The sequence below is a fragment of the Cryptomeria japonica genome, chromosome 4 (genome assembly GCF_030272615.1).
Source record: "Cryptomeria japonica chromosome 4, Sugi_1.0, whole genome shotgun sequence".
Lineage (NCBI taxonomy): Eukaryota > Viridiplantae > Streptophyta > Pinopsida > Cupressales > Cupressaceae > Cryptomeria > Cryptomeria japonica.
The window spans coordinates 250706346-250733747 of record NC_081408.1 but is presented as its reverse complement, the minus strand read 5'-3'; the positions used below and the strand labels follow the sequence as shown (position 1 = coordinate 250733747).

Here is a 27402-nt window from a genome sequence, read left to right as displayed (position 1 = left end):
ATAAGTATTCTTAGAGTTAGGATCAAAACATATGTAGGGTTAGGAAAGCAGACACATAAAACCGATTTATTAAACAAAAGCCTTAAAAATATCCTATAACTAAAATTAGTAACATAGTATAGAGCAATATTGGTCAACAAGACTACTTGTCTTATACCTTTGGAATATTGCAAAAGTTAAACTTTTTTACATTTCTTGATAAGTACTATTGTCACAAACATTTATACCCTTTTCTAAGCTCTTAACTCAAACAACCTTGTGAAACATGGAAACAACATCCACGTGAGGGACCTTGCATTGTGAGGTTGTCTCTAGAGAAGGTTGACTTCCTCTTTAATCAAGGTGCAATATTGAATGAAACCAACACTTAAAGCCTACTTCTAAACCTATTCTAATGACTTGCAAAGAAAAGGGGGAAGAAGGTTCATGCAAAAAATAAAAGGAGAAAATGCACCAAGATTAGAATGTGATTCTCCCTACCCGAGACTACACGATACATCAATAAAATCTCCCAAGGACATACACAACTTCCTATCTTAATTAGTCTCCAAAAGTTTGTACGAAAGTTAAAATTCGATGAAATGTTGAAAGGAAAGAAGAATTTTCACGATACAACAATAATGAGTAAGATTAACACAACATACAATATGGAAACAAAGAAAAATGCATGCAAATAAAGAGGTAAGATGCTTTACACAAACTCATTTGCATTGGAAGCAGGAAAAATAGAGAATTTTATTGATGTAAGGCAAGGCAAAAAATTACAGTTACAAAAAATATAGATTTGTATAAAATAACAAGGCAAAGTACCCTTTGAATATGTTAGAAGATTGCATTTACAGTGCAATCATAACTTGGGTTTACATTGAATGCAAAAACCTTAACTGGATTAGGGTTAGTTGTAGAGGTGAGGATAATCGAATGAATCAGATTGGGGATTTGATCTTGCATGCACATGTGATCTTGTAGAAGCTAGAAGGACCGAGGAAATATCTCTGCAATTGGTGTGGGCATGAAATTCCCCAATTTTAGGGTGGCTCAGCTAATGTGAGAAAGTTTGAATGTTCTTTTGAAAAGGACAAAAATCCCTCTACAAGAAATAAATGGGCATGGGAGCCATGTAGCATGTCTAAGAGTCTAGAGCTGAGTGATGATGCCATTCAGGATCGATAGATTTGATTTGGAATGTTTGAGTTGTTAGGGAATGAAATTTTGAACTTTTGGCAATAACTACATATATGACCATTAAATTTTAAATTACATCTTTACATCTCGTGGGGTTTGAATGTCAACTGTTGATCTTGATTGTCATGCGCAAATGGACAGTCGAGATGTGTTAAAGGAGCCCTCTCAATGGCTAATTAAAATTTTGACCTCATGTCGACAACTACCACTATGACTGTTGAATTTTAAATTACAGTCCATGAGGTTTGAATGTCTACCATTGATCTTGATTGTCGCTCCCGAATGGATGGTCGAGATACGTCAAAGGAGCCCTCTCAATGGCCGATTAAAACATAGTCATCAATCTAATCCTTCATTAATATCAGATGACTCAAATTGTTTGAAATAATCCCCCATAAGCCCCCTTAGAATTTGGGCCCACCGCACTACGATGTGAGTGGCCCACCGCACTACGATGTGAGTAGGACTTGACATCTTTGGCTCTTTGAGGCTGCACTCCAAAGAGAATGTGCAAATGTATCATAGGTTCCTAATGAGCCCACCTTGATTAGACTATTCATGTGCACCCAGGGGCTCAATGGCCTTGACATGCAAGAGGTCCATGAAGCTCTATAGATCATTGATTTGGCATTCACCTTCTGAATAGGCCCATCACTACCTCGCACGTGCTACGTTGGATGTCGCTTGGATCTTTGAAAAGTTTTTCCCCACATCCCTGCAACCATAAACTTGATGACTTCAAGTGGGAACATGGGGTAGAAGAGATAAGGCATAAAGCTTAATCCCATGGCCCTGCGAGGTGATGGGGAGTCAAGGCTTTATCTATGAGAGGGCATAGGGGAAAACAAAGTTTGGCAGTTGGTAAACAGTGAAATAGGGCTAGTTTAAAAGTGATAAGGTGGCCTTCAAACTGTAGGCTTGAAAAGGCGCTAAGGCAGGGAGATGAAAGGTTTAGGGTTTAAGCGTTAGGGGATTGTGCCAATCTATAAAGGGTTTAAGCCATAGTTGATGCCTTGTATGACTTATCTATGATGGGCCTAAGGTGGGCATGATAATGCTAACATTTTTAGTAACTCGAAGGGGATATTAGCTCATTGTGCATGAGACTAGATGCTTGTGATCCATTGGGCACTGAGTTAAGACCGTGACAACTAGAAAACTTGATCAAAACTTCTGCAACCTAGAATAAAATGTCAAAATTATGCTATTTATAGAAAGGAAACTATCTGTGCTTGTGCACTTCTTAGAAAATAGGAAAATTAATTATTGTTTACAAGATATTAAAACCTCCTTTAGAAGAAAGGTTTAAGATCAATCCTATTGACTGGAATGGGAAGAACTTCACCATTAGGCCTGGATAACTTAAACGAGTTGGCCTCTTTGTTGTTGGTGATTACATGTAGACCAATCTAGATGGCGTAAAATTTAGAGTGTCTGCTTGGTTTAGCTCTATCTGCATCCCACTTGAAGACTAGGTTTAGCTCTATCTCCCTCCTCGAAGACCGTATTTGTGGCCTTTTTGTCAAAACTCCTTTTGATCTATTGTTGATGTACCTCAAGTGTATGCATAGCCTAATTTTTTACTTTTTCAAGCTCCATGAGCTCAAATTGCCTAACTTTCGTAGCGTTGTCTTCTATTAGCTCTAACCAATGTATCAATTCAAGATAGACAACTCAAGGGATAGCAAGAATCTGGCTTCTCTAAGAATTATCAAGCACTCTCTTGGGTGTAATTCTATCATCCCATAAGATTGTCTTCAACTTGTCATGTCAAGACCTCTAATTATCCTCAATTGTCCTTTTGATAATCCTCATGATGTTTTTATTGGAGGACTTGGCTAAGCCATTACCCTGACAATAATAATTTGATGATGTCTTCAGGTATATACCATTCTTAACTACCCATGAACCGATATGTGCTCCAACAAATGTCGTGGCATTATTTGATATGATGGTAGCAAGAGTGCCAAATATTGTCATAATCCCATCGAGGAACACTAGTACTAAATTCTTTGTGGCGCATTTTAATGCCACTGCCTTTTTCCATCTTGTAAAATAATTTGTGGTTATAAAAATCTATTTATGGTTGGCACTTCAAGGTGGATTGATTGGACCAATGAAATCCAAACCCCATTGTGCAAAAGGTTGGTCTACATCAATATGATGAAGAGGAAGGACAACTAATCTTTGCTTGCCTGAGAAGAAGGCACATTTCTTGCACCACCTCACCCACTTGTGTGAATCATTGAATATGGTTGGCCAATAATAGACCGCCCTCATTAATGGTTGTGGTTCTTACAGAGAAGTGACTTCTTGAGTGTCCTGAAGTGGAGAAAAATGGAAAAGGAGGTTAATTGCATATCTTAATCATGAAACACAACAAAAGCATTCAAAAACAAATAAATAACCTATTTATACCTTTCTTCTCACCTCCTCCGATTGAGCTTGAAGTGGAATTGTGCCCTTGTCTCCACTTGATTTGCTCCTTTATGTTGAGGGATGTGGGTTGCTCTCCAAGGTATACACAAAATGATGATTAAGTGATGGATGAATAAGCTATGTGTGACCAAATTTTGGCATAATATGGGTATGATGGATGAATTTCTTGGATCAACTTGATAGCATAACACTATGAATGCGATGGATTATTTGTGAAGAGAGGAGACTTCCAATTTATAGATTTGAGGGGCCCAAAATGGATTGTCAAGATTGAAAGAAAATGGAGGGCCAATATTGAAAGAAGATGAGGTGGATTTGAGAGGAGAAGTGGGAGATCCAAGAAATTTTCCATAAAGGCATTTCTTGTCTCCACACTTCAAGTACATGGAGAGGAGATCCCCAAGTGCATTGAGAAGAGGAGAAAGGAATTAAAAATTCCTTGTGGAGGACAAAGGGAATTAAAAGTTCGCAAGAAAGAGAGAGCATTGGAAGAATAAAGGATAAAGGAATTAAAAACTCCCTGGGAAGAGAGGGCATGGGGAGACTTGAAGAATTCAAAATTCCTTGGATGGACAAAAGTGGGTAGCAATTAAGGTTGGGAGGTGAGATGGGTAAGCCATTTGTGGAAAAGATTCGACTCATCCCTAATCATGGTGGTCAGGAATGTGCAAATGATTAGTTAGGTTGATTAGGTGGGATAATGGAGGATTGGGATGCAAGTGGATAAATTAGGAGGCTGTGACAAGGGGATAGAGAATGAGTGGAGGAATTTAAAATTGGGAGAAATGATGATTATGATTAGGCTAGGATTAATTAGGTCAAGTGATAGGGATTAGGAAGAAGATTTGTAGGAATCAAGGTATTAGTTAATTAATTGAAGTTATTTAACTAATCAAGATTAGAGGAAGTATTGGCTAAGGTTGGGAATTAAATAAAATTTAGAATTATATGGCTAAAGTGACAAAATTAATATAATTTAATTAATTTTGAGAAGGATGAGGACTAGCATAATTAAATATGATTAATTATGTGAAAAGGCTAAATCAATTAAATATTAATTTAATTAATTTTAGATGTCTACGAGGTCATCATAAAAATCTTCTAGCAACCTATTGACTTGATCATCATTTATGCATCTTAGCAAGACTCCCTCAGAGTCCTTTCTGAAAAGTACGTCGTCCATCAAACCATAAGAAATGGATTGCATCTTGAAATGTCTTCTATTGGTTCTATTTGGGCCTTGAGGATATCTACCTTCTCTTAAGAAGGTGGTCATGTCCTTTACCCAGCTAGTTTAGCCATCATTGTTGATTGTTCTTTTTATGACACAAGGGCAACCTTTGAAGGTGTCTCAAATGATGAAACAAATTGTTCGCATAGGACCTTTCCCCTTATAGGCTTGGTGATCTTGATGTTAATGCCATATTCCATGAATTTTGTTATCCATCTAGCTCTCTTCTCACTAATATCCTTGTTCAAAAGGAAGTCATTTACATTTGCATGTGGAACTAATAGATGGATTCTATTATTAGACAACACGTGTCTAGACTTCTTCAATGCCCTAATAACAGTTAGGACTTGCTTCTCCGCATAGTTGTACTTAAGATCATAAGCTTTTAACCCTTTACCGAAAAAAGCAATTGGTTGCTCCAAATTATCTTTATTCAATTTTGTCAAAATAGTTGAGGTTCTTGATTCTCCCCATAGGGTATAGAGGATAAAATCCTTCTCATAATTAGGATTGTCCAGAGTAGGAGATTGAGCAATTGCTTGCTTGATCTCTTCAAAACTAGCCTTTCCTTCCTTAATCCATTTGAAAACTATGTTATTTTTTAACATGGTTGTGATAGGTTTTACCATAGTAGCAAGGTTGGGAATGAATATTCTCACAAAGTTGATCCTACCAAGGAAACTTTGTACCCATTTCTTGTAACTTATAGGGAGTGGAAGAGACAAAATGGCTTCCACTCTCTCTAGATCTATGGCTAGTCCATCCTTTGATACGACGTGTCCCGACAAATTTCCTTGACCAATAGAAAACACACATTTGTTTGGGTTTAGAGACACATCATATTCTCTACATTTGATGAACATTTGTTTAAGATGATCGAAATGATCAGTTGCATGCTTTGAATAAATAGTTACATCATCAAGATATATTAGCACAAATTCTACTAATACACCTCTAAAAGCCATATCCATTTCTCATTGAAATGTAGCCCCTGCATTAGTTAATCCAAATGGAATTTCACAATAGGCATAAGTCCCCCATTTAGTAGTGAATGTTGTTTTATATTAGTCTAATCTTGGACTAATATCTAATTCCAACATAAATACCCATCCAAGAATGAAAATCTTTCAAAGCCACTAACATTTGATAAAATTTGTTCTATGGAGAGAAGGGGATAATGATCTTTGAGGGAGGCTCTATCAAGATCCCTAAAGTCATCACATAATATAATTTTCCCACTTTTCTCTCTAGCAGGAACAAGTTTGGCAACCCATGAGGAATGTTTACTAAGAAATATAATATTTTCTCATCAAGGGCTCTATCTCGAGCTTTATGGGCCTTTGTTTTTGTCTAACTAGTTTTGCATTAGGGTCCAATTCTATACTATGTTGGGTTAACTAGGATCAAATACTTTTAGATCTTCACAAGTGTAAGTAACTACATCATCATATTCTTGACAAAGATTGACAAATGTATCTTGTTTAGATTTGGAGCATAACTTTCCCAAGTTGAGTGTTCTTCCATGAACAATGTTGAATGGCTTGTAATCACCCTTATTTGTAGCTAGGTTCACACCTTTATTCTTACTTGATTATCTAGATTGAAGATGCCTTCCAAGATGACTAAACCTTCAGGAAACTTGTTAGACTTGAGCTACATGATCGAATATTTTAATTGGTCTTGTAGCATAGACTGATTTTAAGTAGAGAACTCTACTTCATCTTGTAATAAATTGACAATTTGTTGATCTGATTCAAATACTTTCCAATTTATTTCGTTGTTTGGGACAACAAGCTTGACATGTTGTTCCTTCTTGTCTGCAACATGTGTTTGTATGTCATATTATGCACCAACTGCTGCTAACCTATTAGCATTCCTGTTTTGATTTATAGGAACACTTTGAATAGTGAAGGCCTCAAATCCTTCAATGAAATTCCAAACTTGATGTTTGTATGATTTGAGTAGGTTGTTATTGGTTGTACTCTAAGCTCTGACATGATTAACAACCAACTCACTATCTCCAAATACTTGTAAAGCTTTGATATTTATTTGTTGTGCTAATTAGAGACCTTGAATTAAGGCTTAAATGAATAATATTATTTTTCCTCCTTAGGAGAAACTAACACTACGCCATCACTTACACCATTCTTGTTTCTTGAACCATCAAAAAATATGTTCCATATTGCCTTTGGATCTTCTTGTATTTTGGTGAGATTAGGGATAGAAGTATTCTCTTTGTGAATGTAATAAGTGCTAAGGTCGGTTTCTTCAGCTTCACTGATTGGATCAAATTGAAAGGCATTAGTTCATTCATCTAACATACAGTCAGGAACCTCCGCTAAAAGACCAGTAGGCTTAGAGACTATACATTCCTCCACTTCATCATGTAAAGTACAATTCATTTTGGTAGGATTAGGAATATAGGGCTCTATATGGTCATTTGCAATAGGTCTCGCCTTTATGGTAACCTTAGAACCATACATTGTCATAAATAACATGTGGGACAATTCTAAGGATAAATACCCATTTATTTTGGTTGTGAAGTCTCTGGACAAACAGATGGCAAAGCAGGCAGGGAGATATATAACTAAAATGTCTTGTAGGATAGTGCAACTAGCACATGCGTGCAAGTTCAATTTCAAATCTTCTACTACCTCCATTGTCTTGATAGAAGTACCATCTAATTGGACATCCCCTTAGGCATAGGTTCATATTTTATGCCAAGAAGATCAAGTAATTTTTAAGGCATAATTGAGTTACTAGCTCCCGAATCTATCATACAATTGTGAACTAAGATATATCCTATTACTAAAATGAGATATAAAGGAGGTGGCTTACTTATCTTACTTGAACTTTCTTCCTCCTTGTGTTGTACTAGACAGGTTGAAGCTGAATTTCCATTTGTTATTGTTGCTCCTTCTGATGTATTGATGTTCTTTAATGCCTCTTAAATCAAGTCTCTCTGAGATGGAATAGAGAGAGCACCCCACATGAATACATTAAGATTAGCCTTCTTCATTTGTTTGATAATGTTAAAAAGAACACTCACTACTTTTGAAGGACACTTAGTAACAACAAGGTCCGATTTTAGTGTAGGAGCAACTTTAGGCTCATCTTGTTTCTTGCTGCCCTCATTAGTATTCTATTTTGATCTTGAGCATCTACTTTGTTTGGTGTTTTTGAGACTCTAGTATGTGTGGTAGATTGTGAAGTTGAATCTTAAGGTATCATGGGAGGTGTAGCATCTTGCATATCTCTCCTTTTGGCTCTTATATTGTGTGCCACATCATCATTGCTTGTTTGATTAACACCACAAAAATTCGACTCTTGCCAATTAACAAAAGTTGAATCCCCTTATACATGATTTTAATTACCAACACTTGTTTAATTTTGATCACGCTATTGTCCCAAATTTGTTGGTTCACTTTGAACAACTAGAGCTTGAGAAAGCTCTCCATTTTGACATGCAATCTATTTATGAGGCTAATTGCAAGGAAAACACCAATGTTTCTCCCAAGCAAGATTGTTTTACATTGGAACAAGTGCCTTTGAATAATTTGCAGCAGGAGGGCTTACACTATTTAAGGGATTTGCATAGTTCCATTTATTTTTCCCTTGAAATAGTGACCTATTTTGCTTATAATTCTAATTTGTGTTTTGAAAAGGTTTGTTTCTTTGAGTTTTCTGCCTCTTGATCATCACCAACTCACTGCTAAGATTTTGAATTATAGACCCGATCTTATGAATCTCATTTGAAGAAAAAGTGGATGTGGATAGTTGACTTGTAGATGCCTTTGGGAAAAGAGGTAGTGGAGGCCTTGGAGCTAATTTCCTAGCGCATATCAAACAATTTTCTGCCCTTATGACCACATCATATACATCTGGTAGGGTCATCCCACTGATGGACTGTATCATAGTAGCTATATCACTATTGAGATCTCTTACATAATATAAGAAATCATGGTTGGGAAATGGATTTACCAGGGTAGGGATTCTATCCCATGTTTTTTGAAACCTAAAGTTAAAATCTCCCATGAATTCACAACATGCTCTTATGATAGTAGTCAATTGTTATACAAGTGAAAAATGATTACTCTTATCTTCAAAATGCTTACATAATTTTTCACCCAACTCATCCCAGTTATGGATGGATTTATGTGATAATTCTCTATACCACTAGAAGTATTTTGCCTTAAGTGATGAGGCTAAGAGTTTGATTATAACATCATCATTTGTAACGTCATAGACAATACAAAAATTTGCAACTTTTTGAATGTGTTATAATGGGGAAATGGGCATTTCACCAATGAAATCATATAAACTTTTTAATGTAGTTATAGATATAGCATGCTTTTGGGCTAGAATAAGAGCACTACCCCCATTGAAAGTGGCAAAAATCCAATTTCTAGGGAGAGCCATAGGGAATAAGGGTCTATTCAAATGAGTGGTTGGGACCCTAGATTGTGATGTCCTAATAGGTGGAGGAGTATATGAGACCTAAGAGGTGTGGTGATTGCAGCTTCAACACCTCTAGTTGGTGATAATGAAGGTTTACTTATCCTTCTTCTAGAATTTGAAAAGGAAAGTTCTATATATTGAAAAATACCTCTAGAAGATACCCTTGTTTGAATGTTGGGCATTAAAGCAACATGTATGGTCTGGAACCAAGATGTGAAGATATAGTTGCTAGGTGCTTGAATGAGAGCCTCTCCTAGGCTTGAATGCTAAGAACAACACTAAATATTGAGCATTAGAGTTGAAATCCTTTATCTAGCACTAGTTGGCTAATGAAGTAACTTGAAAGTCAGCCCCACCGAGAGTGCCACAAATTGTTGTCACAAAATTTTGCATCCTTGTCTGAGCTCTTAACTTAGACAACCTTATGAAACATGGAAACAACCTCCAAGTGTGGGACCTTGCATTGTGAGGTTGTGTCTCCAAAGAAGGCCAACTTCCTCTTTGGTCTATCTGCAATATTGAACCAACCCAACACTTAAGGCTACTTCTAAACCTATTATAATTTCTTGCATAGAAAAGGAGGAAGAAGGAATGAATAAAATAAAAGGAGGTGATGCATCGAGATTATTATGTAATTCTCCCCGCCTAAGACTGCACAATACATCAATGAAAGCTCCCAATTACATACACAAAACTTCCTATCTTAAATAGTCTCCAAAAGTTTGTATGAAAGTTAGAATTCAGTGAAATGCTAAAAGGAGACGAGAATATTCATAATAAAACATCTATGAGTAAGATTAACACATCATATAATCTGGAAACAAAGAAAAATGCATGCAAATAAAGAGGTAAGATGCTTTACACAAACTCATTTGCATTGGAAGGAGGTAAAATAGAGAATTTTATTGATATAAGAAAAGGGCAAAAGTTATTGTTACAGAAAACATATATTTCTATAAGAGAACAAGGGAAAGTATCCTTTGAACATGTTATAAGAAAACCTCTATAGTGCGGGCATAACTTAGGTTTACATTAAATGCGGAAACCTTAATCGGATTAGGGTTAGTTGTAGAGATGAGGACAATCAAATGAATCAAATTGGGGATTTGATCTTGCGTACACGTGATCCTCTAGAAGCCATAAGGAAAAAGGAAATATCTCTACAATCGATGTGGACATGAGATTTTTCAATTTCAAGGTGGCTCAACTGTTGTGAGAAAGTCTCTAAGTTCTTATGATGGGACAAAAAGCCCTCTACAAGCAATAAATGGGCATGGGAGTGTTAGGGTTTCAAGCAGATCCTAAGCAAATATGAACTAACAATTATATGCAGATTTAAATAGAAAAGATAAAGAAATAAAACATGACACATATAACACAGAGATATAACATGGTTCACCCAGAACGGGTTACGTCCACCATACACAGCCGTCCAATCTTTCTTATTATCCAGCAAAAACAATACATCAACCTTGCAATGCCTTAAGCATCCCAACCGCTTATAACATGCGTTTTTAGGGCAACAAACAAAGTCGGCCTTTTTAGGGTTTTATTACAATGTCGGTTTTCATCAACAAAAAATGACAATTTTTTTTTTGGCGAGAATACGTTCTGAGTGTACAGTAATTTGCTGATCAGTCGCCACATATCAACAGGGAACCCTAGAGAGCTTGTCTGAAGAGTCCAAAGCCAAGTAATGACACTGTTTAGAGTTGGTAGATCTAATTTAGAATGATCGGGTCGCTAGGGAATTAAATTTTGACCTTCTATTGACTACTACCACTATGACTATTGACTTTTAAATTACAACCCACGAGGTTTGAATGTCTACCATTGATCCTTATTGTCTCATGCAAACAGACGATCGAGATGCATTAGAGGATTCCTCTCAATGGTCAATTAAAACATAGCTGTCGATTGATTCTTCATTAAAATTAAATGACTCAAATTTTTATAAAAAGTCCCTCACAAGCTCCCTTAGAAATCGAGCCCACTGCATTACGTGTGATCCCGCAGAACATCAGGGGTGTGATTAGGACGACATCTTTGGCTCTTCAAGGCCCCCCTCCAATGAGAATGTGAAGACATGTCAAGTCCCCAATGGGCCCATCTTGATTGGACAACTCACGTGCACCCAAGGGCTCAATACCCCAGACATGCCAGAGGGCCACAGAGCTCCACAAACCATTGATTTTGCATTCGCCTTTTGATTGGGTCCACCATTTCCTCGCAAGCACCACGTTGGATGATGCTTAGATCTCCAAAAAGTGTTGCCCCACAACCCCATGACCATAAACTTGACGACGTCGACACACCTGCGGGGTTGCGAGGTGGAAGAGATAAGGCATAAAGCTTAACCTCGTGGACCTGCGGTGTGATGAGGAGTCGAGGAATTAGCTTCATAGGGGCACTGGGGGAAACAAACTTTGGGCAGCCGATATACGGTGAAATGGGGTTGGATTGAAAGAGATAAGGTGGCCTTCGACCAATGAACTTAAGTGGAAGTGACAGATTGGATAGGTCAAAGCAAAATTAGAACTGCAGGTCAAAAAAAGGCTAAGGCAGGGAGATGAAGGGTTTAGGGTTCAAGCCTTAAGGCTTTAGATTGGGCCAATTGCATAGAGTTTAAGCCATAGTTGACGCTTAATATGAATTGTCTGGGATGGGCCTAAGGTGGGCATGAAAATGCTAACAAGTACCAAGAATATTATAAAAATGTAAATGAAAAGGTTTTTCTTCATGAAGAGGAAGCGAGGGATGAGATAAGAACACACAAGTTTGGGATGTTTCAATGGCCTGCCTATGTAGAAACATCTTGGGAGGGTTGTAGAGTGGGATAAAGGGCAGGTGAGATATTTTTATTTTGTTTTTTTATCTTCCCTTGTTTGTGGATCACAATTTGTGGACTTATTTGTGCCTTTAATATTATTTATTTGTTTTTTTTCTATCCTCATCTAGTTTTTGTTTGTGGTAGTAGGTATGGAAGCTATTAGGGACCCAAAGGACCCCAAATTTTATCTTTAAAAAATGATCTTACTGTGGATTTGTCTTCATCCTCATATCATGTGAATGAAATTCATTTTTTATTGCATAGAACAAAGGAATTCAAATTAGGGCAACATGTGTGGCCTCACCCCAAGATTTAATGGTTACCTTTAAAAAAAATATTGTCATGTCTCAGTGATTAATATAGAAGCTATCGCAAATGATGTTTTTATTTAGCAAAACATGCCTTATTTACACACTTATTGATATTTGTATCTCCTTTCTCTTTTTGGAGGCTCGGGCTAGAAGGAACAAAGGGAGATATGGAAATTGTCTTAACTAAAAATGTTCATTTATTTATGGTCTTTTCCCATATAACAGATTGCAACATAGTTTAAAAATGAGGCCCCTATTTTCATAATCAAGCGGGATTATTTATCGGAGCTTGACATGTAGGGTTTGATCATATAAAGAACTACCATCCAAGATCCATATCTAGATTCATCTACCTAAACTTTTTATGGGTTTTGGACATAGGACATTTTGTATTTTGTAACGACTATCATTAGGAAGCCTTTGGGTCCTTCTTGCCATAAACTATTTTGAAATATTGTAAACTTTTTCTCATTTATGTGTGGAAATAAATTTGAAAAAATCACTACGTGAATATGTGGAAATCAGAGTGGGTAGTTTGAGTTGGATTCAACAAAGTTTTTTTTGGTAAAAGATGACAATGTCACCAAAACATGTTAATTAAGAAATCAACTGTACAAAGAGTGTCATCTCCCAAAACCTAGCAAAATGGGAGGAAAGTACCCATAATTATAAACACCTGACAACTTGAGGTTACAAAAGATAAAAATTACAATGCCCCTAACTACAAAATAACGTTTGAGACCATTGAAAAAATTATAGACTAAGGATGGCAAAGATAAACATGACAAATTATTTCAAACATGCAAGACACTTGACTAGTTGAGAAGATCATCCGAGGGAGGTGTAGAATGAATCTAGAGCCACTTGAACTTGGCTCATCCACTAGCTAGGAAGAAGCTAATGGCACCATTGGAGTGTAGACAAATCCAAAGAGGAGAAAATTTATAGCTGTAAACTTGTTGAATGCACCATCGAGCACTTGTTTAGATAAACCATGTTAGAGACAATTGAGTGCCATTATTGTGTCCTTAAATCCATTATCGAGAAGTCCTTCTTATATAACCCTTTTGCATACTAAAAGAGCAACCTAGATCATGGAGATCCACGAAACCACAAACTAATGCCGAATCATGAGGCAAGTAATAGGAGTGCAAACCTTTTTTCAAAAACTCAAGTGAAAAAACATGTGTGTAAACATACATTTTAGCTAAAGCAATGACCATATAAGAATCTAATAAGATATCCATGCAATTGGTCAAAAAATAAGATGCAAACTCTAAGAACATAGTGGAAGAATTCTCTAATAGCCATCTCTTACCCATAACCGCTCTAACAACCACTTCTACTTGATCATTATAAAGGAAGAACACTTTCCTCAATTTTCCATGGTCGTATGCATGCATGTCTGAGAATTCCCACTAGCAACTTGAAAAGGAAACTCATCCCATATTGTAACATCCACATTCAACACTAACATGCAAAATACTAAAGGAGAAATGAACAAGAAAAACTAGGAGCAAAGCACAATTTAGAGACATAATTCCTTTAGAAAGTACCAAGCTTCGATAATAAATCATGAAGATGATTCTTGAAATTAAAGAAAACACGAGCCAACATTTAGGGTGAAAGAAAAATCATTTGATGCAAAAGCATTGTTAATTGAAGAATTGGCATCTATTAAAGTCATAGTGCTGAGAGGATAAATATCACACTTTAAACCAAATAGAATTCATAACAGCATAGCCCATCTTTAGTGGAAGATTAGCTAATTTCTAATCTTGAGGCTCGGGATGATTAGGTCTTGACCTACTGAGGTCACTCAAGGTTCATCATTTTAATACCGTTTTCACAAAGGGCATTAATGACTTTCTTCTAAACATTTATTGCAACAAACTGCTTCACATAGATAGTATGTATACTTGGATATAGAACATTTAAATTCTATTAATTATTAAAAATAACAAAAGATTGTGCGGGAAAATAATATTGTATATATTGCTAATATTTCAGAGTTCCAAGCATGCATATTTTGATAACATAAAGAATAAAAAAGAATCAAACATGTATTTAACAAGAAAATAACTTACAATTACATACAGATTTGTGCTATCTTTAAAGAAACATCTACTAACAAGAGAATAAACAAAGCACACAAGTATTGCCTACATAATAATTTGCATTCCTAAAATGAATAGAAATAAAATATTTGATTTGATTGCATTTGATTACTTTGATACTTTCCAACTCTTATATTATGCAAAGGACATACAAACTAAATTTTGCATGCCAATAAAAACCAAGAAAAATCGAACTTAGAACGAGAAGCTTTCTAGTTCAACAAAAGTCTATAATTTTTGATATTATCAAAATGATAGTGTTCCTAGCCTTTTATAAACACAAGGCTTTAGAAGAGGTTACAAAATGACAAGAAATTAAAGTTGGCATGGAGAATATTCTAGATTAAATATGGAAGGTTGACCATGTGAACTAAGTCTTCCATATGCATTAGTTTTGCCTCCCACCTCCCACTCTCTCTCTCTCTCAAAACATACACACATAAACACACACACAAAATTTATATTCGTTGAACTACATTCCATAATAACAATACAATTTTTTTTGCTATCACCTCTCTCTATGTTAAATAATGCCTCAAAAATTTGTTTGTTATTAGTTTACTACTTGAAAAGACAGTTCTCATAACTCCAATTCATACATTGAAAAAAAGTAAATGTGTAAAAGAACCAAAAATTACTTCGATAGATGTAAGTCTACAATCATGTAATTAATTAACTTCATAATTATCTCAATCTAATATTACAACAATAATAGAATGATATAATATAATAATAATAATGTAATCTTAATAGAATTTTTGTTTGGTTGAGAGTAATATAAATAGAAAAATATAATAATATAATATTAACGATAATATCATAATATAATAATAATTTAATATATTTTACAATATAATAATATAATATTTTTTAAGTGGAATAATGAACAAATATTATATAATAATAATTTAATATTACCAAACAAAAAATTTTTAATTACAATATAATAATATAATAATTTTTAAATAGAATAATCAACAAATATGATATCTTTCAACCTACATTTCTCTAAAAATATATAAATTAGTCTATAAAATTACTTAAATAATATTTGTTTGACAATATATCTAAATTAACACTTTTGACACTCTTCTCAAAATATTAATTATATTTTACATTAAAAATTAATAATAAATAGAGTCATACGGCTATCAAATTTGGGACGTCATTCTAATTCAAAATCCCAACCCTAAGAGTTACTTTTCCGTTAAAAGATACCCACTCTGACATTTCAGAAAATAGGAAACGAACGAGAAAATGCAATCCTACTTGAAAATTCTAAAAATTAAATTTGCCGCGGCGTAGAGTACAAATATATAAATCCTCTCACAGCTTTTGTGTGAGCAGTCAATACCTGTGAATTGTGGCGCAGTGCTGCTTCGACCCTGTGACAATCAGGTCTGTATATTCCAAACCTTTAAAGTTTCCCAATGCAGTATAGAAATCAATTGCAGTTAAATTTTACCTTGCAGCTCTCACAAATTAGTATTACGTGGATAGTAATCGGCGACTTTTTCTGCTGAATTCATTTTATTTGGATATAACGTGACCTCTCAAACTTGACATAATTTGTAAAATTTGGATGATAAATATGCTGCTCTTTTGCCGAACTAGAAAGACGTGTGTGATAACCTGCTTCTCTTTTCCTGAATTTATAAGATTTGGGTCTAGTGTGCTGCAGTCACAGTTAACATAAATCCATTTTGATTCAATTAACGAGTACTTACAGCATTTAATGGAGCTTTGGTAGATATTGCTTTTCTAAAATTGGTGAGGCACACGGGGAAACACCATACATGCAACATACTTTACATCCCACAAAGACAAAGAGCCACTTTGGAGGGTTATTTCCTCCATTAAATTTTGCCTACTTTGTTGGCTTAATCACATTGGTACAATCTTAGCTCAGCATAGGTTTAAGCCCAGGTGATCTCCCGATATCTTTGCTCACTGGTAAAAAAGGTAGCTATGGAGTGTGTCCCGAGTTCTCATCCCTTGTACACTTTCTCCTTCTCAACTCTGAAAGAGTACAATTTCTGCGCGATGGTGGTAGAGGGCTATAGCGCAAATGTTCAAATTTCTTTTGCCTCAACTTGCACTATTTGGAATTGTTTTCATTTAAGTTCCATGGGCTGCTGACCTGCAAGAAACCTTTAAAAGTGCCGCTGTAGGGGAGAATCTGATTCCATGCAAGTTGTTTTTCTAGAGGGGAGTCGTACCATCATCTATAGGGCCGTATCTCTATGTTGGCAGGGAATGGACGAGATCAAGTCAATCAACCGACGGATTCGATGAAGAAATGTGATGAGATGCATTTACCGGGTGAGGTACAGACTTCCTCGAGTCAACTGAGGGATTCGAGAGATGTGGTGGAATGTGAATGTGGGGCGCCATCTCACACTCCCTTAGCTTAAATCCAACAGGGTTCCTGGTTGCAATCTCTAATGATACACCCTTTTTGATCAAAATTAACCTTACATGTGTCATCTGTAATGGTGAAACAACAGAAAGTTTCCAATTCCATCCTAGGACATAAAGAACATCTTTCAAAACTAACACATCACCTGGAGGTTGAAATATCCTACTTAAAATTTTCAGATTTATATGCTCAGACAAATAACAGAACATTCCAGATCTCTCTTCAAGCTGCTCACAGCCTCTAAAGTATACCAGAACAGAAAATATTATAGATTTAGAATAATAACCGTCTTCAAGAGTATTTCCAATTATCACAATATAAACCCTGGTTCTTTCTAGACCTCAAGAGCTGAATCAATTAAAGAGGCAGTTTGACATCATTAACTATGCTCAGATCCTCCAATACACTTAAAATCATAGACTAACATAAATTCAGATCTAAGCGGGATCATATCTACTTACAGGCCATTGATTATACACATCTGATACAAATCATATTTATTTTCTCCAAGTCGATATCTGCACTCTGAAGGGTGGACTGATTATGGATAGGGCACTTTGGAAGTGGGACATCCACACAACGGTTTCTTCTATGCTGATTGGATCTGCTAAACTCCAGGAGATCACAATTCTGGAAATGCCTGCTTTCTTGCTTGAACCCACCACTGTTGATATTGCGGCACTAGCCGCCTCCTTATCTCTGTGGCTCCTGTAAGATGCGGCACCCACCCAGAATGGAAGGTAATAATATTATTAAGCTGTAGAAAGTGAATAGGTAGGGGTACTGTTCCACCCATAATAGTTACTGAGATTTTTGCCCCAGCAACAACAACATTCATTTAATGCCTTGCAAATAAAATTTTGCTGCTTAGCTTCCAAAACCAACCCATTTAAATATCAATTCTTCCTAAGATCGGCCTTAGGGAATTAACCGCCCCAAAACACATTAGGGCAGGTCGGCCCAATTGGCAATTCTTCTTCGTGGCACTCAAACCCAATTAAACCAATCATCACAATATCACATCTAATTTGTTGCATAGTATTGAATGGACCAACCATTCTCATATACTGCGAGCTGTCATTGCAAAATGCAATTATGTCCATACCTAAAGTTTGGGTTGATGTTGTGTGGGTATTACTCTTTCCTGTCATCGGGGAGTCCTTCTGTTTGACATCTTGAAATTCTCATCTTTCTTTTTGCTCCCCTATCATCACCTTATCCTTGACCTCCTCTTATGCTCCCGTATTCCTCATCCTTTCAGGTTCCACCTTTGCTGCTTCTGACTGTTCTTCCTCCTCTTGAGTAGTGGATTGAGGCATGGTCTCTTGCAATGGATCATAGTAGTCTTCTGTTGTACCCATCAAGTTCGCAAAAGAGGAAAATATTTTTTCTCTTTCATATCTTCAATCTTTTCAACAAGGTCATTGTATATCTCATAACAAGAAATCACATGATCTATTATGACAGGGTCTTTCTCACTCTTGATTTGCCATTTCCTTTGTGAACTCTTTTTCACTAGTTGTTCATGTTTTGGAAAGGAGAGAGCTGGCTTCAATAATTCCAACTGATGCATATATTTTCATATCTTTCAGCAGTTTTTGCAACCTGAGATTTGTAGTAAGTTGCAATTGTAGTCTCTTCTCCACCCTCGCCATAAAGACTCATTCCAAGATATCTCTTAAGGAATGCCATGATCATTTTCCTCAATCTGGTGATTCATAGGCTGGCAGGATTCCAGCATCGATACCACTGAAATATCCTACTTAAAATTTTCAGATTTATATGCTCAGACAAATAACATAAAATTCCAGATTTCTCTTCAAGTTGATCACAGCCTCTTAAGTATACCAGAACAGAAAATCTTACAGATTTAGAATAATAACTCTCTTCAACAGTATTTCCAATTATCATAATATAAACTCTGGTTCATTATGGACCTCAAGAATAGAATCAATTAAAGAGGCAAATTGACATCATTAATTATGCTTAGATCCTCAAATACGCTTCAAATCATCGATTGACATAATTTAGATCTAAGCTGGATCATATCTACTTACAGGCCTTGATTATACACATCTGATACAATTCATATTTGTAATGTCCCCTTTTGGGAGGACACTGAATCTTGCCCAATTTACTTGTAGAATTATTGCAGGTTATGCATTTTCAGTCTGCTGTGGTAATTTGGACAGATTCAATTCGATGTTGTTTCCCTCTTTAAATGCACAGATCTGGTGTTTATATCAATCTGATTTGCTGCCTATGCTCAGGTTTGTACATGCGTGAATGATAATCCTTTCTATTCCATCAGGTCTGATTTTCTGGTTATTGATTTAATTTTTCCTCTTATTTTCATTTGATGCCTGCTTTATTATTGTTTGCAGATTTGTATTTGTTATCGGATCTCTTTGATAAATGTTCATATCATTCTTCCAGATTTTCTTATAATTCTGATTTAGGTCTGCTTTGAATGCTTTGGATATTTTGTTCTATTCCATGGATCCTTCCTTCTCAAATGAGAACTTCTCCACTTTATATCCTCCAATGTGAGGGAGAGTCACACTTCTTAAAGGTCGCAACCTTTCACATTTACCACCCTTCGAAAGGGTCACAACCTTTTATCAGTGTTGCCCCTTTGAAAGAGTCGCTTCCTTATCTTCTTCCCATTAATGTCCTTAATTTCTTTTGCTCCTTTCTTTCTTCCTTTTTTTTCCTTATTTCCCCAAATGAAGTTCTCTTCTCTCCCTTTTATATCTCATGTTTGAGGGAGTAACAACTTTTTCATTTCATGCCTTTTGACCATTCATTAAACTTAACTAAGTTTTAATTATATTAATTTTTATTTTTATTCTTTTATATTTTAATTTATTATTATTTAATAATAAATCCTATTTCAACAAGGGGACACTACAATATTTACTTTCTCCAATTCAATATCTGCACTTGGAAGGGTGGACCGATTATGGATAGGGCACTTTGGAAGTGGCGCATCCACACAACAATTTGCTCTATGCTGATTGGATTTGATAGACTCCAGGAGATCACGATTCTGGAAATGTCTGCTTTCTTGCTTGAACCCGCCACTGGTGATGTCGCAACACTTTGCATCCGCTTCCTTATCTCTGTAAGATGTGGCACCCGTAATGGAAAGAAATAATAGTAATAAGCTGTAGAAAGTGAATAGGTAGGGGTATTGTCCCACCTATGAGAGTTACTGAGATTTTTGCCTCAACAGCAACAGCATTCGTTTAATGCTTTCCAAATAAAATTCTTCGCTGCTTAGCTTCCAAAGTCCAAACCAACCCATATAAATATCATTTCTTTCTAAGGTCGGCCTTAGGGAATTAACCGCCCCAAAACACATTAGGGCAGGTAAGCCCAATTGGTAATGCACATTTTTTAATAATTATCATTACCATAGGTGGCCCCCAACAATTCTTTAATAATTCTATTTACTAATTTATTTATTTAAAATATGGTGGCCGACCTTCTCTTAAAATCGTGGTCATTACAGAGGTTTTCAAATGGGGATCTTGCCACCTCGTGTCACAGGATAGGTGGTATTCTTTGCCTAAAGCATCTTAAATTTCTACATGCTTCTTTTGAAGTGTGTTGAAAAGCTTCTTGTAATGAGGCATATGTCCTGAGTTGCTTCTTGTCTCATTGAAATCAGGTCCCTTTTTCTTCACACTTGGTCAAAGATATCTCAAAGCTGATCAGAAAGATACCTTTAATAAAGTATTCCCAAGCTGGTCAAAAACTATTTAGTGCAACAGACACTAATTCATCACCTTTGATCTCTGTTCTGACAGCATAATTTGGATAATTTGGTCTCACAATTTGTGATCTTTGTAAGGTAGCTGGTTATTGTATTGGATTCAACCATTTGAAACTAGGACAACTTTTTCTCTAGAAACATCTTTATAGAAATGTTCACACTCTAGCGGAGACTTCTAAGATTATCAAACATCTCCTTGCTTGACTTTACAATATCATGAGGAGTAAGGTGGTCTTTCATAGAGTCTAATATTTTGTTCTTTGCATTGATAGCTTTCTTCATGCGAGCAACAAGTTGTGGATGCCTAAGGAGAAACTTACCATTCACAATGCTCCAAATATCCAATTCTTCCATGAGATTTTGATTGTAAATTTCCAAGGGGTAAAATTAGATGCTCCCTCTAACATGTCACATTAACTAAGATTGATCTTGCACATGTTTGTTGTATTGGGAATCCCTTAGAACACAATTCATGACATAATTAATCAGGGAAATCAGGAGATGTACTCCTGATATGTGGGACATGTCTTGGGTACAGGGATGTGTTTTGGAGAAGTGAGACAAGGATGGAGATATTTCTAAGGGTACACAGGGATTCGTCCTTAGGATTTTTTGCCCATGTCCCTGCACCGGGGATGTTTCCTAGCTGTCCCTAAAATTTGCCAGACTCCCAAAAACATTTTTGAAACAATGAGACGACGGGGGGACAGAGTGGGGATGACCGGTTGTCTTCGGGATGGTCGGGGGACGTCTCAAACCTCCACAACTTGTCTTGAGGACAGCGATTCTAAAATAGTGGGACAATAGGGGGACAGAATGGGGATTGTTGGCTGTCCTTAGGATGTGTCAAAGATGTCTGAGACGTCCCCCGACTGTCCTGGGAATGACCGATCATCCCCAATCTTCCAGCACTCACAAAATTAAAAAAGCAAAGCAATGTTTTTTTTTTCATTTATTTTGCAGAAATTTAACAAATGGATAACTGGCATATTAGAGCATTTTGTAAGGGCGATTGAGCAGTTGAGTGGCTTATCAGCCAACTACTTATTACCTTGGCTGTGTCTAGATTTGGACAGGTTAACCTCAATTCAATTCTGCAGTTTCAGTAGAGGCCAGACCACTTTGAGATTTGTCTGTACCTGCTGTTCTTGGTCATATAGACTGTAGTTGTGAGTTGGCTGCCAATTTTGACTGGGTCATGGATTTTCAGAGGTGGCTGGTGTTGTAATAGGTTATGAAGAACATTTATTAGTTTAAAGATTTATATCAGCTGCTACATCTTCATTTGGCCTTACTTCACATTTCAGGCATTTACATTTTTATGTGTTTTCAATTTGCTTTCCAATTGTTTGACAAAATGCATTTTACTAGATTGTTGGAGAACTGTTTGTTGTAATTCCTGGAATAAAATAGATGAATATATTATTGATTATTGTAAACATCTATGCCATTCACTGCCAGATTAACTTGGATTGTAAGTCTAGATAGCAATGCAGCTAAGATATGTTTAACTATTTAAATATTTTGTACAAGATACATTATAGAGCTGTACAGCTTGCTGCCAGTATGTTAGTATCCCAGCCACCATAGCTTTCACCTTGCCCACGTTGGGATAAAGTGTGAGGGTTTTCATTTCATACTAACATTGGCAAAAAACTCAGAAAAATATTTGTTGGAATATTACACTTTTGAATAAGTGATTGAGGTGGAGAATCTTGAAGCGGATCTATTTGCATGTCCATTTGAGGCCCCTGGGATGGGATGGTCAGTTAAGCCCTCGAGGAAGCCATTTCTCCTTATTAGGCATAAATAAGTTAGAATCAGCCTGAGTCTGATATATAAATCTGCTGGCTATAGTGGTGGGTGAGAGGGAACAATGGGATTACTACTTTAGTCCCATACAATGTATTAATGTTGCAGTCTATTTGAGAAAGATGAAAAAAGAGCCCTTAAGGACATCATGTACCACAGGTTGTAGTCATAAATAATCAGATATAAGAATCTGTGATATCATAATGTCAAGTTGTAGTGGCTGATTCTAAAGGTAGATAATTGATTGAAGAGCTCTATGCCTCTATCTGATTGCAAAGTTTTCATCCACCAAACAAGCTGGCTATCATTGCTAGATAGACAAGGATGAATGCCACGTTCTAGTAATTATGAAGTACACACAACAATAGGCAGGGGTATACTTTACCTTGTATTTTAATAACAATGGGTAATATTTTTAAATACTTAGGAAAGCGTGCTTAACAACACAAATCAGGGATTTATTTTAGAATACATTTAATTCACAGCTGTGTGAATATCTATCTGATATTGTGTAGTGATTGTGTAAACATGTTCAGTTTGTGTTTTGTGCTCATGTGCCACCTGTGTTGTTATGTTGCAATTTGTTGGTTGTAATAGTAGCTATGTTTTAAATGAAATGATCAGTGGTTACAGACAGTTTTTACTAGCTTATCCATTTATCCTGTGTATAAGATGGCATGTTTGGATTATAAATCAGTACTATAAGAATTATCACACAAAGTATCATTCTCTACTATGATTATATTCTATATTTGTTGTACTTTTTTTTGTTTTTGAGTAATAGGAAGTCATTCTATTTCAAAGGCTTGTTAGTGCATTGTGTATTTTGCATAATTGGGACTTGAGCCTGCCGGCTATCTTTGTTATCTCAAATGTTTCTTTAAATCTACAAACATTATTTATGTAAAGGTATTGTGCATTAATAATTTATTTGCTGCTCTAACATATTGCTTTCTCCTTGTATCTGTTCTTCTTGTGGCTTCTTCTTAGACAGAGAATTGATGCACTAGAGCAATGGAAAAGCCAAATGGTATCAGAACAAGATTACAGCCATTACCTGAGGAAAATATTATGGCAATTCTGGATCTTATTGGTGTGAAGGATCAACATGACATTGAAGATGATAGTATCCATCAATAGCTAGGAATATGTTCACATTTTTTAGATGCCTGCTTTTTGCTTATTTCCCATTGAAATATTCTTATATGCATGTTAGAGAACATGAAAAATGTAAAGGAACTTGACCGTATATAGAGTTGACTTTTCTCTCTGCAGTTCGAGCTATTTCTATTGTTCCACAAGTAGCACAAGTGCCGACTAGGTAAGTATGATCTTGGAGCTTTGTCATAATTATGTTTTCTATGGACCTTAACTAAAAAGTCTAGATTCTTCTTTCTTCATGGACTTACTGGGTTGAGTCATAATGTAAAGGTTGGTCCATGAAGGGTCACACTACAAGATAACATCAGCTGAAGTCCCACAAAGTTTGGCTTAACAATAAGGAGGAAATCCCCTTAAAATCAAGCCTCAAGAGTCTTTTAGCTTGTGTGAAATTTCAATTTCAAACTAAACTCAGACCATTTTATACATTGTTGCTGACATATTGAATAATATTGAAAAAAAGGAAAATGTATGAAGCAGTTTTCCAAATACTTCAAGATAACAGATCACTGGAGCTTACAATAACCAGTTATCAATTATTGCAAGATCTTGAAAAGGTTTTGACGCTCCTTAATAATATTGCTCCTTTTGTTTTTTTAAAAGAGATGCATTGCAAGTTATCTTTTCAGCAGTAGGTTGACGTGTAATTCTTTGACTGCAGTGTTTTCCACGAGTTAGTATTGCTAAAGTTGAAGGGTTATCATCCACTGACACAGAAACTCAACTTGTAATTAATTCCGAGGCATGGAATTGATCTTCATTATTAGATACTTCTGTCCAGTATAATTTTCTGAATGAGAAGGGAGTAGGCAGAATGAGGATCATTTTGTTGTATTTTGTGAATAAGACAGTTGTCATTTGTATTGACAGGTTTGGTCACCATTTGGTGTCAGCTTAGAGAACGATTCTACTGAGATGGAAGGGCATTTGTCTACAGATGATGATTACATCGATTTCTCAGTATGACTTGAACTTTATCAACATTTTCTACATACCCATATATTTGATTATTTTGTTTTATTGAAGGATATACAGAAATCTGTTTTTGACTTTTGGGTCTACCATTACTTTTGTCTTACTTTTACCCCTTTCTAATGCTTTTAGAAAAAAAAAGTTCCATATTCTGTCATTTTGATCTTTAATTATACATTTGTTATGAGGGTTCCTATAAATATTGACTAGGAAGAACAAGGTCTTGCATTTAAAATGAGAAATGAATGCATGCCTTGAGGGAGACAAGGGTAAGGTTATTGCTAGCATGGAGGCCTGGAGGAGTTGTTTCATGATGGGAGGATGCCAACATTCTAGGGCTGACAGCGGCTTGGCAAGGCTGATGCCAGCACATCTAGTGCTGTGCAAACATTAAAAAAAAACAATTTAGGAAAATAACAACTTCATTTATTTATTGATGTTTATAATTTTATGAACTTTTGGGTCAGTTTTTATTAATAACTTAAATACTTTCATTTGTTTATTAATATTTATAGTTTTATAAACTTTTATGTTTTAGCTTTTAGGTTTTTAATTAATATTTCTAATTTTATTTACTATTATCAACATTTAATGTATTCAGGTTACATTTTAATATTTTTTGTTTGTAATAGTAACTTTGGTAAGTAACCTAAGGTCCATAAGAAAAGGCATTCAATGCCAAATTCAAATAGCTCCATGGCTCATTTGAATCTCAATAAAAGAAAATTATCCAATTGGAATTTTGAAAATCTTATCTTATGGAATTTTGAATGCTTCGTTGTTGGAAGAGGAGCATAACGTGATATGATGATTGGTAAAATGTTACAAAACAAAGTAATCCCTCAAGCTGAGCTGCACATATTTGCGAGTTAAGTTGTTTATTATATCACAATTACATGTTAAAAAGTACGTGCAAATTGAACAAAAGGAGAGTTGAGATTGAAACTTGGCATACACACTGTTTCCACATGGAAAGTTCTCTCAAGTATTGTCATTTCCTGGAATATGAGGTATGATTTTGTAGTGCCCCTTGTATGAAGATGTCCAATATTGCAAGGAACTAATAGCTTTTAAAGGATTATATCAAATTTGTATGGATATAGATACTATGTCATCTTCAACTTATTAAAAACAGCTCTAACTTGAATTGATTAACAATAGTCTTGATTATTGAACACTTATATATGAATAGAAGAAGGTAGAATGTAATCAATGATGATGCCACCCCTCTTATAGTGGGCGAGACCAAATCTTATTAATTTTGGAACTTCGCTCTAAGAAAGGAAGTCGAATAAGAATATTAATCTGATTTATCTTTGGTTATTTGAGAATAGGATCTCCTTTGTGCAAATATAACTGTGACTGGTCCACAAAGATGTATATTTGTATATGAGATAATCGATCTACTCTTATAGAGGAATGAATAGAGCAAAATGTATGATAGCTGTTTCCGAATTGTATCCAGCGTTACCTGGAGATGCGTCTCCAGACCCCTGGGACGTGTCTTCGAGACTGGTACTTGTCTTTTTTATCAAAGATGTCTCTGGATTTGCCAAGGTTCGCAGGGTTTGGTTGGATGGCGTCTCTCAATATACCACAAAGTCTCCCATTGAATATATGTTTCCAGGCAAAAAATAAGGTCAAACAGTCAATGTGGGACAAAAACGTGGGCTCTAAAAGCTATGAAACAGAAAAATGCGGCCTCCAAAACCGATGCAACACAAAAAACACAAGCTCTAAAAGCGACGCAACAAAAAAATGCATCCTCCAAAATTGACGAAACAAAAACCGTAGGCTCCAAACATGATGTGATTAGATTCATCCATAAATGTTTGACCAAATTCATCCACAAACGTGACCATTTTCATCCTCAAATGCGACGTGATTCATCATTCATTCACAGAGCCAAGGTATATATTTCAATGCGTGTATTTGCAGAGCTGGGTTGCTTTGTAATTTGTTTTCTAGCACATTACATAAATCCCAAAACAAATCGTTTTGCTCTCAAGTTTCATCAATATTATAAATTTAGAACAAACCCTAGTAATAGATGTCTATATAGCAAATTGCAAAACCATAATATGACTTTCATCAGCTATGAAAGTCGCATTTTAATATTTTATTAATTTAATAACATGACACGAATTTATATGCTACAGTAAAGGACAAAACAAACCCAACCAATATACTATTTGCTTATTGATTTTTTGTGCATTCAAACTTGTAGAATTGCGTTATGTGTTTCGTCCTCTAGCTTAGATGTTATTTTTATGTGTTTTGACATCAAACAATATGCTACACTTGAAACCGATCAAAAATATGCTACACTTGAAGGAAAAACAAACTCAACCAATATTGAGTATGAACAAACTGATATCAATTAAATACAATATTCTGATATATTGTCAAAAAATTAAAATAATCAGACTATCTATGATTCTATCACCTTAACTAGTTGTCTACGATGGTCTATATAAAACTTATAAGATTTTCATTTCAAAGTTTAAACAAGTTAACAACTCAACTTTCAAGGTACTAGCCACAAAAAATTATCAAATTTGCTGTTAATATTTTTTCACCTTTTTGTGCAGAATGTTTGGTGGGGGAAAACAAGGCTTGTACCCCTTGTGGAAGTATGTTGACCGTGTTTTGGGGCTGAAAGGAACAGATGAAACAGACAATATTAAAT

At 35.6% G+C, this 27402-nt stretch overlaps 1 protein-coding gene across 7 annotated transcripts in view; it reads left to right on the top strand.

The window, feature by feature from the left end:
* The first annotated feature begins 15762 nt into the window (after nt 1-15762).
* Nucleotides 15763-27402, top strand: part of LOC131065538 (negative regulator of systemic acquired resistance SNI1) — a 175869-nt gene continuing 164229 nt past the window's right edge. For 2 of the 7 annotated variants that reach the window (XM_059219776.1, XM_058000063.2), the window contains exons 1-6: nt 15763-15969; nt 23575-23706; nt 23835-23901; nt 24205-24298; nt 24403-24483; nt 24612-24701. In XM_059219776.1, coding sequence (XP_059075759.1) covers nt 23595-23706; nt 23835-23901; nt 24205-24298; nt 24403-24483; nt 24612-24701 — 444 coding nt within the window. In that variant the 5' untranslated portion in view covers nt 15763-15969; nt 23575-23594. Of the gene's footprint in view, nt 15970-23570; nt 23707-23834; nt 23902-24204; nt 24299-24402; nt 24484-24611; nt 24702-27402 lie in introns of all 7 variants that reach the window. The other 5 variants (XM_058000064.2, XM_058000065.2, XM_058000062.2 and 2 more) reach the window with 4 other exon arrangements.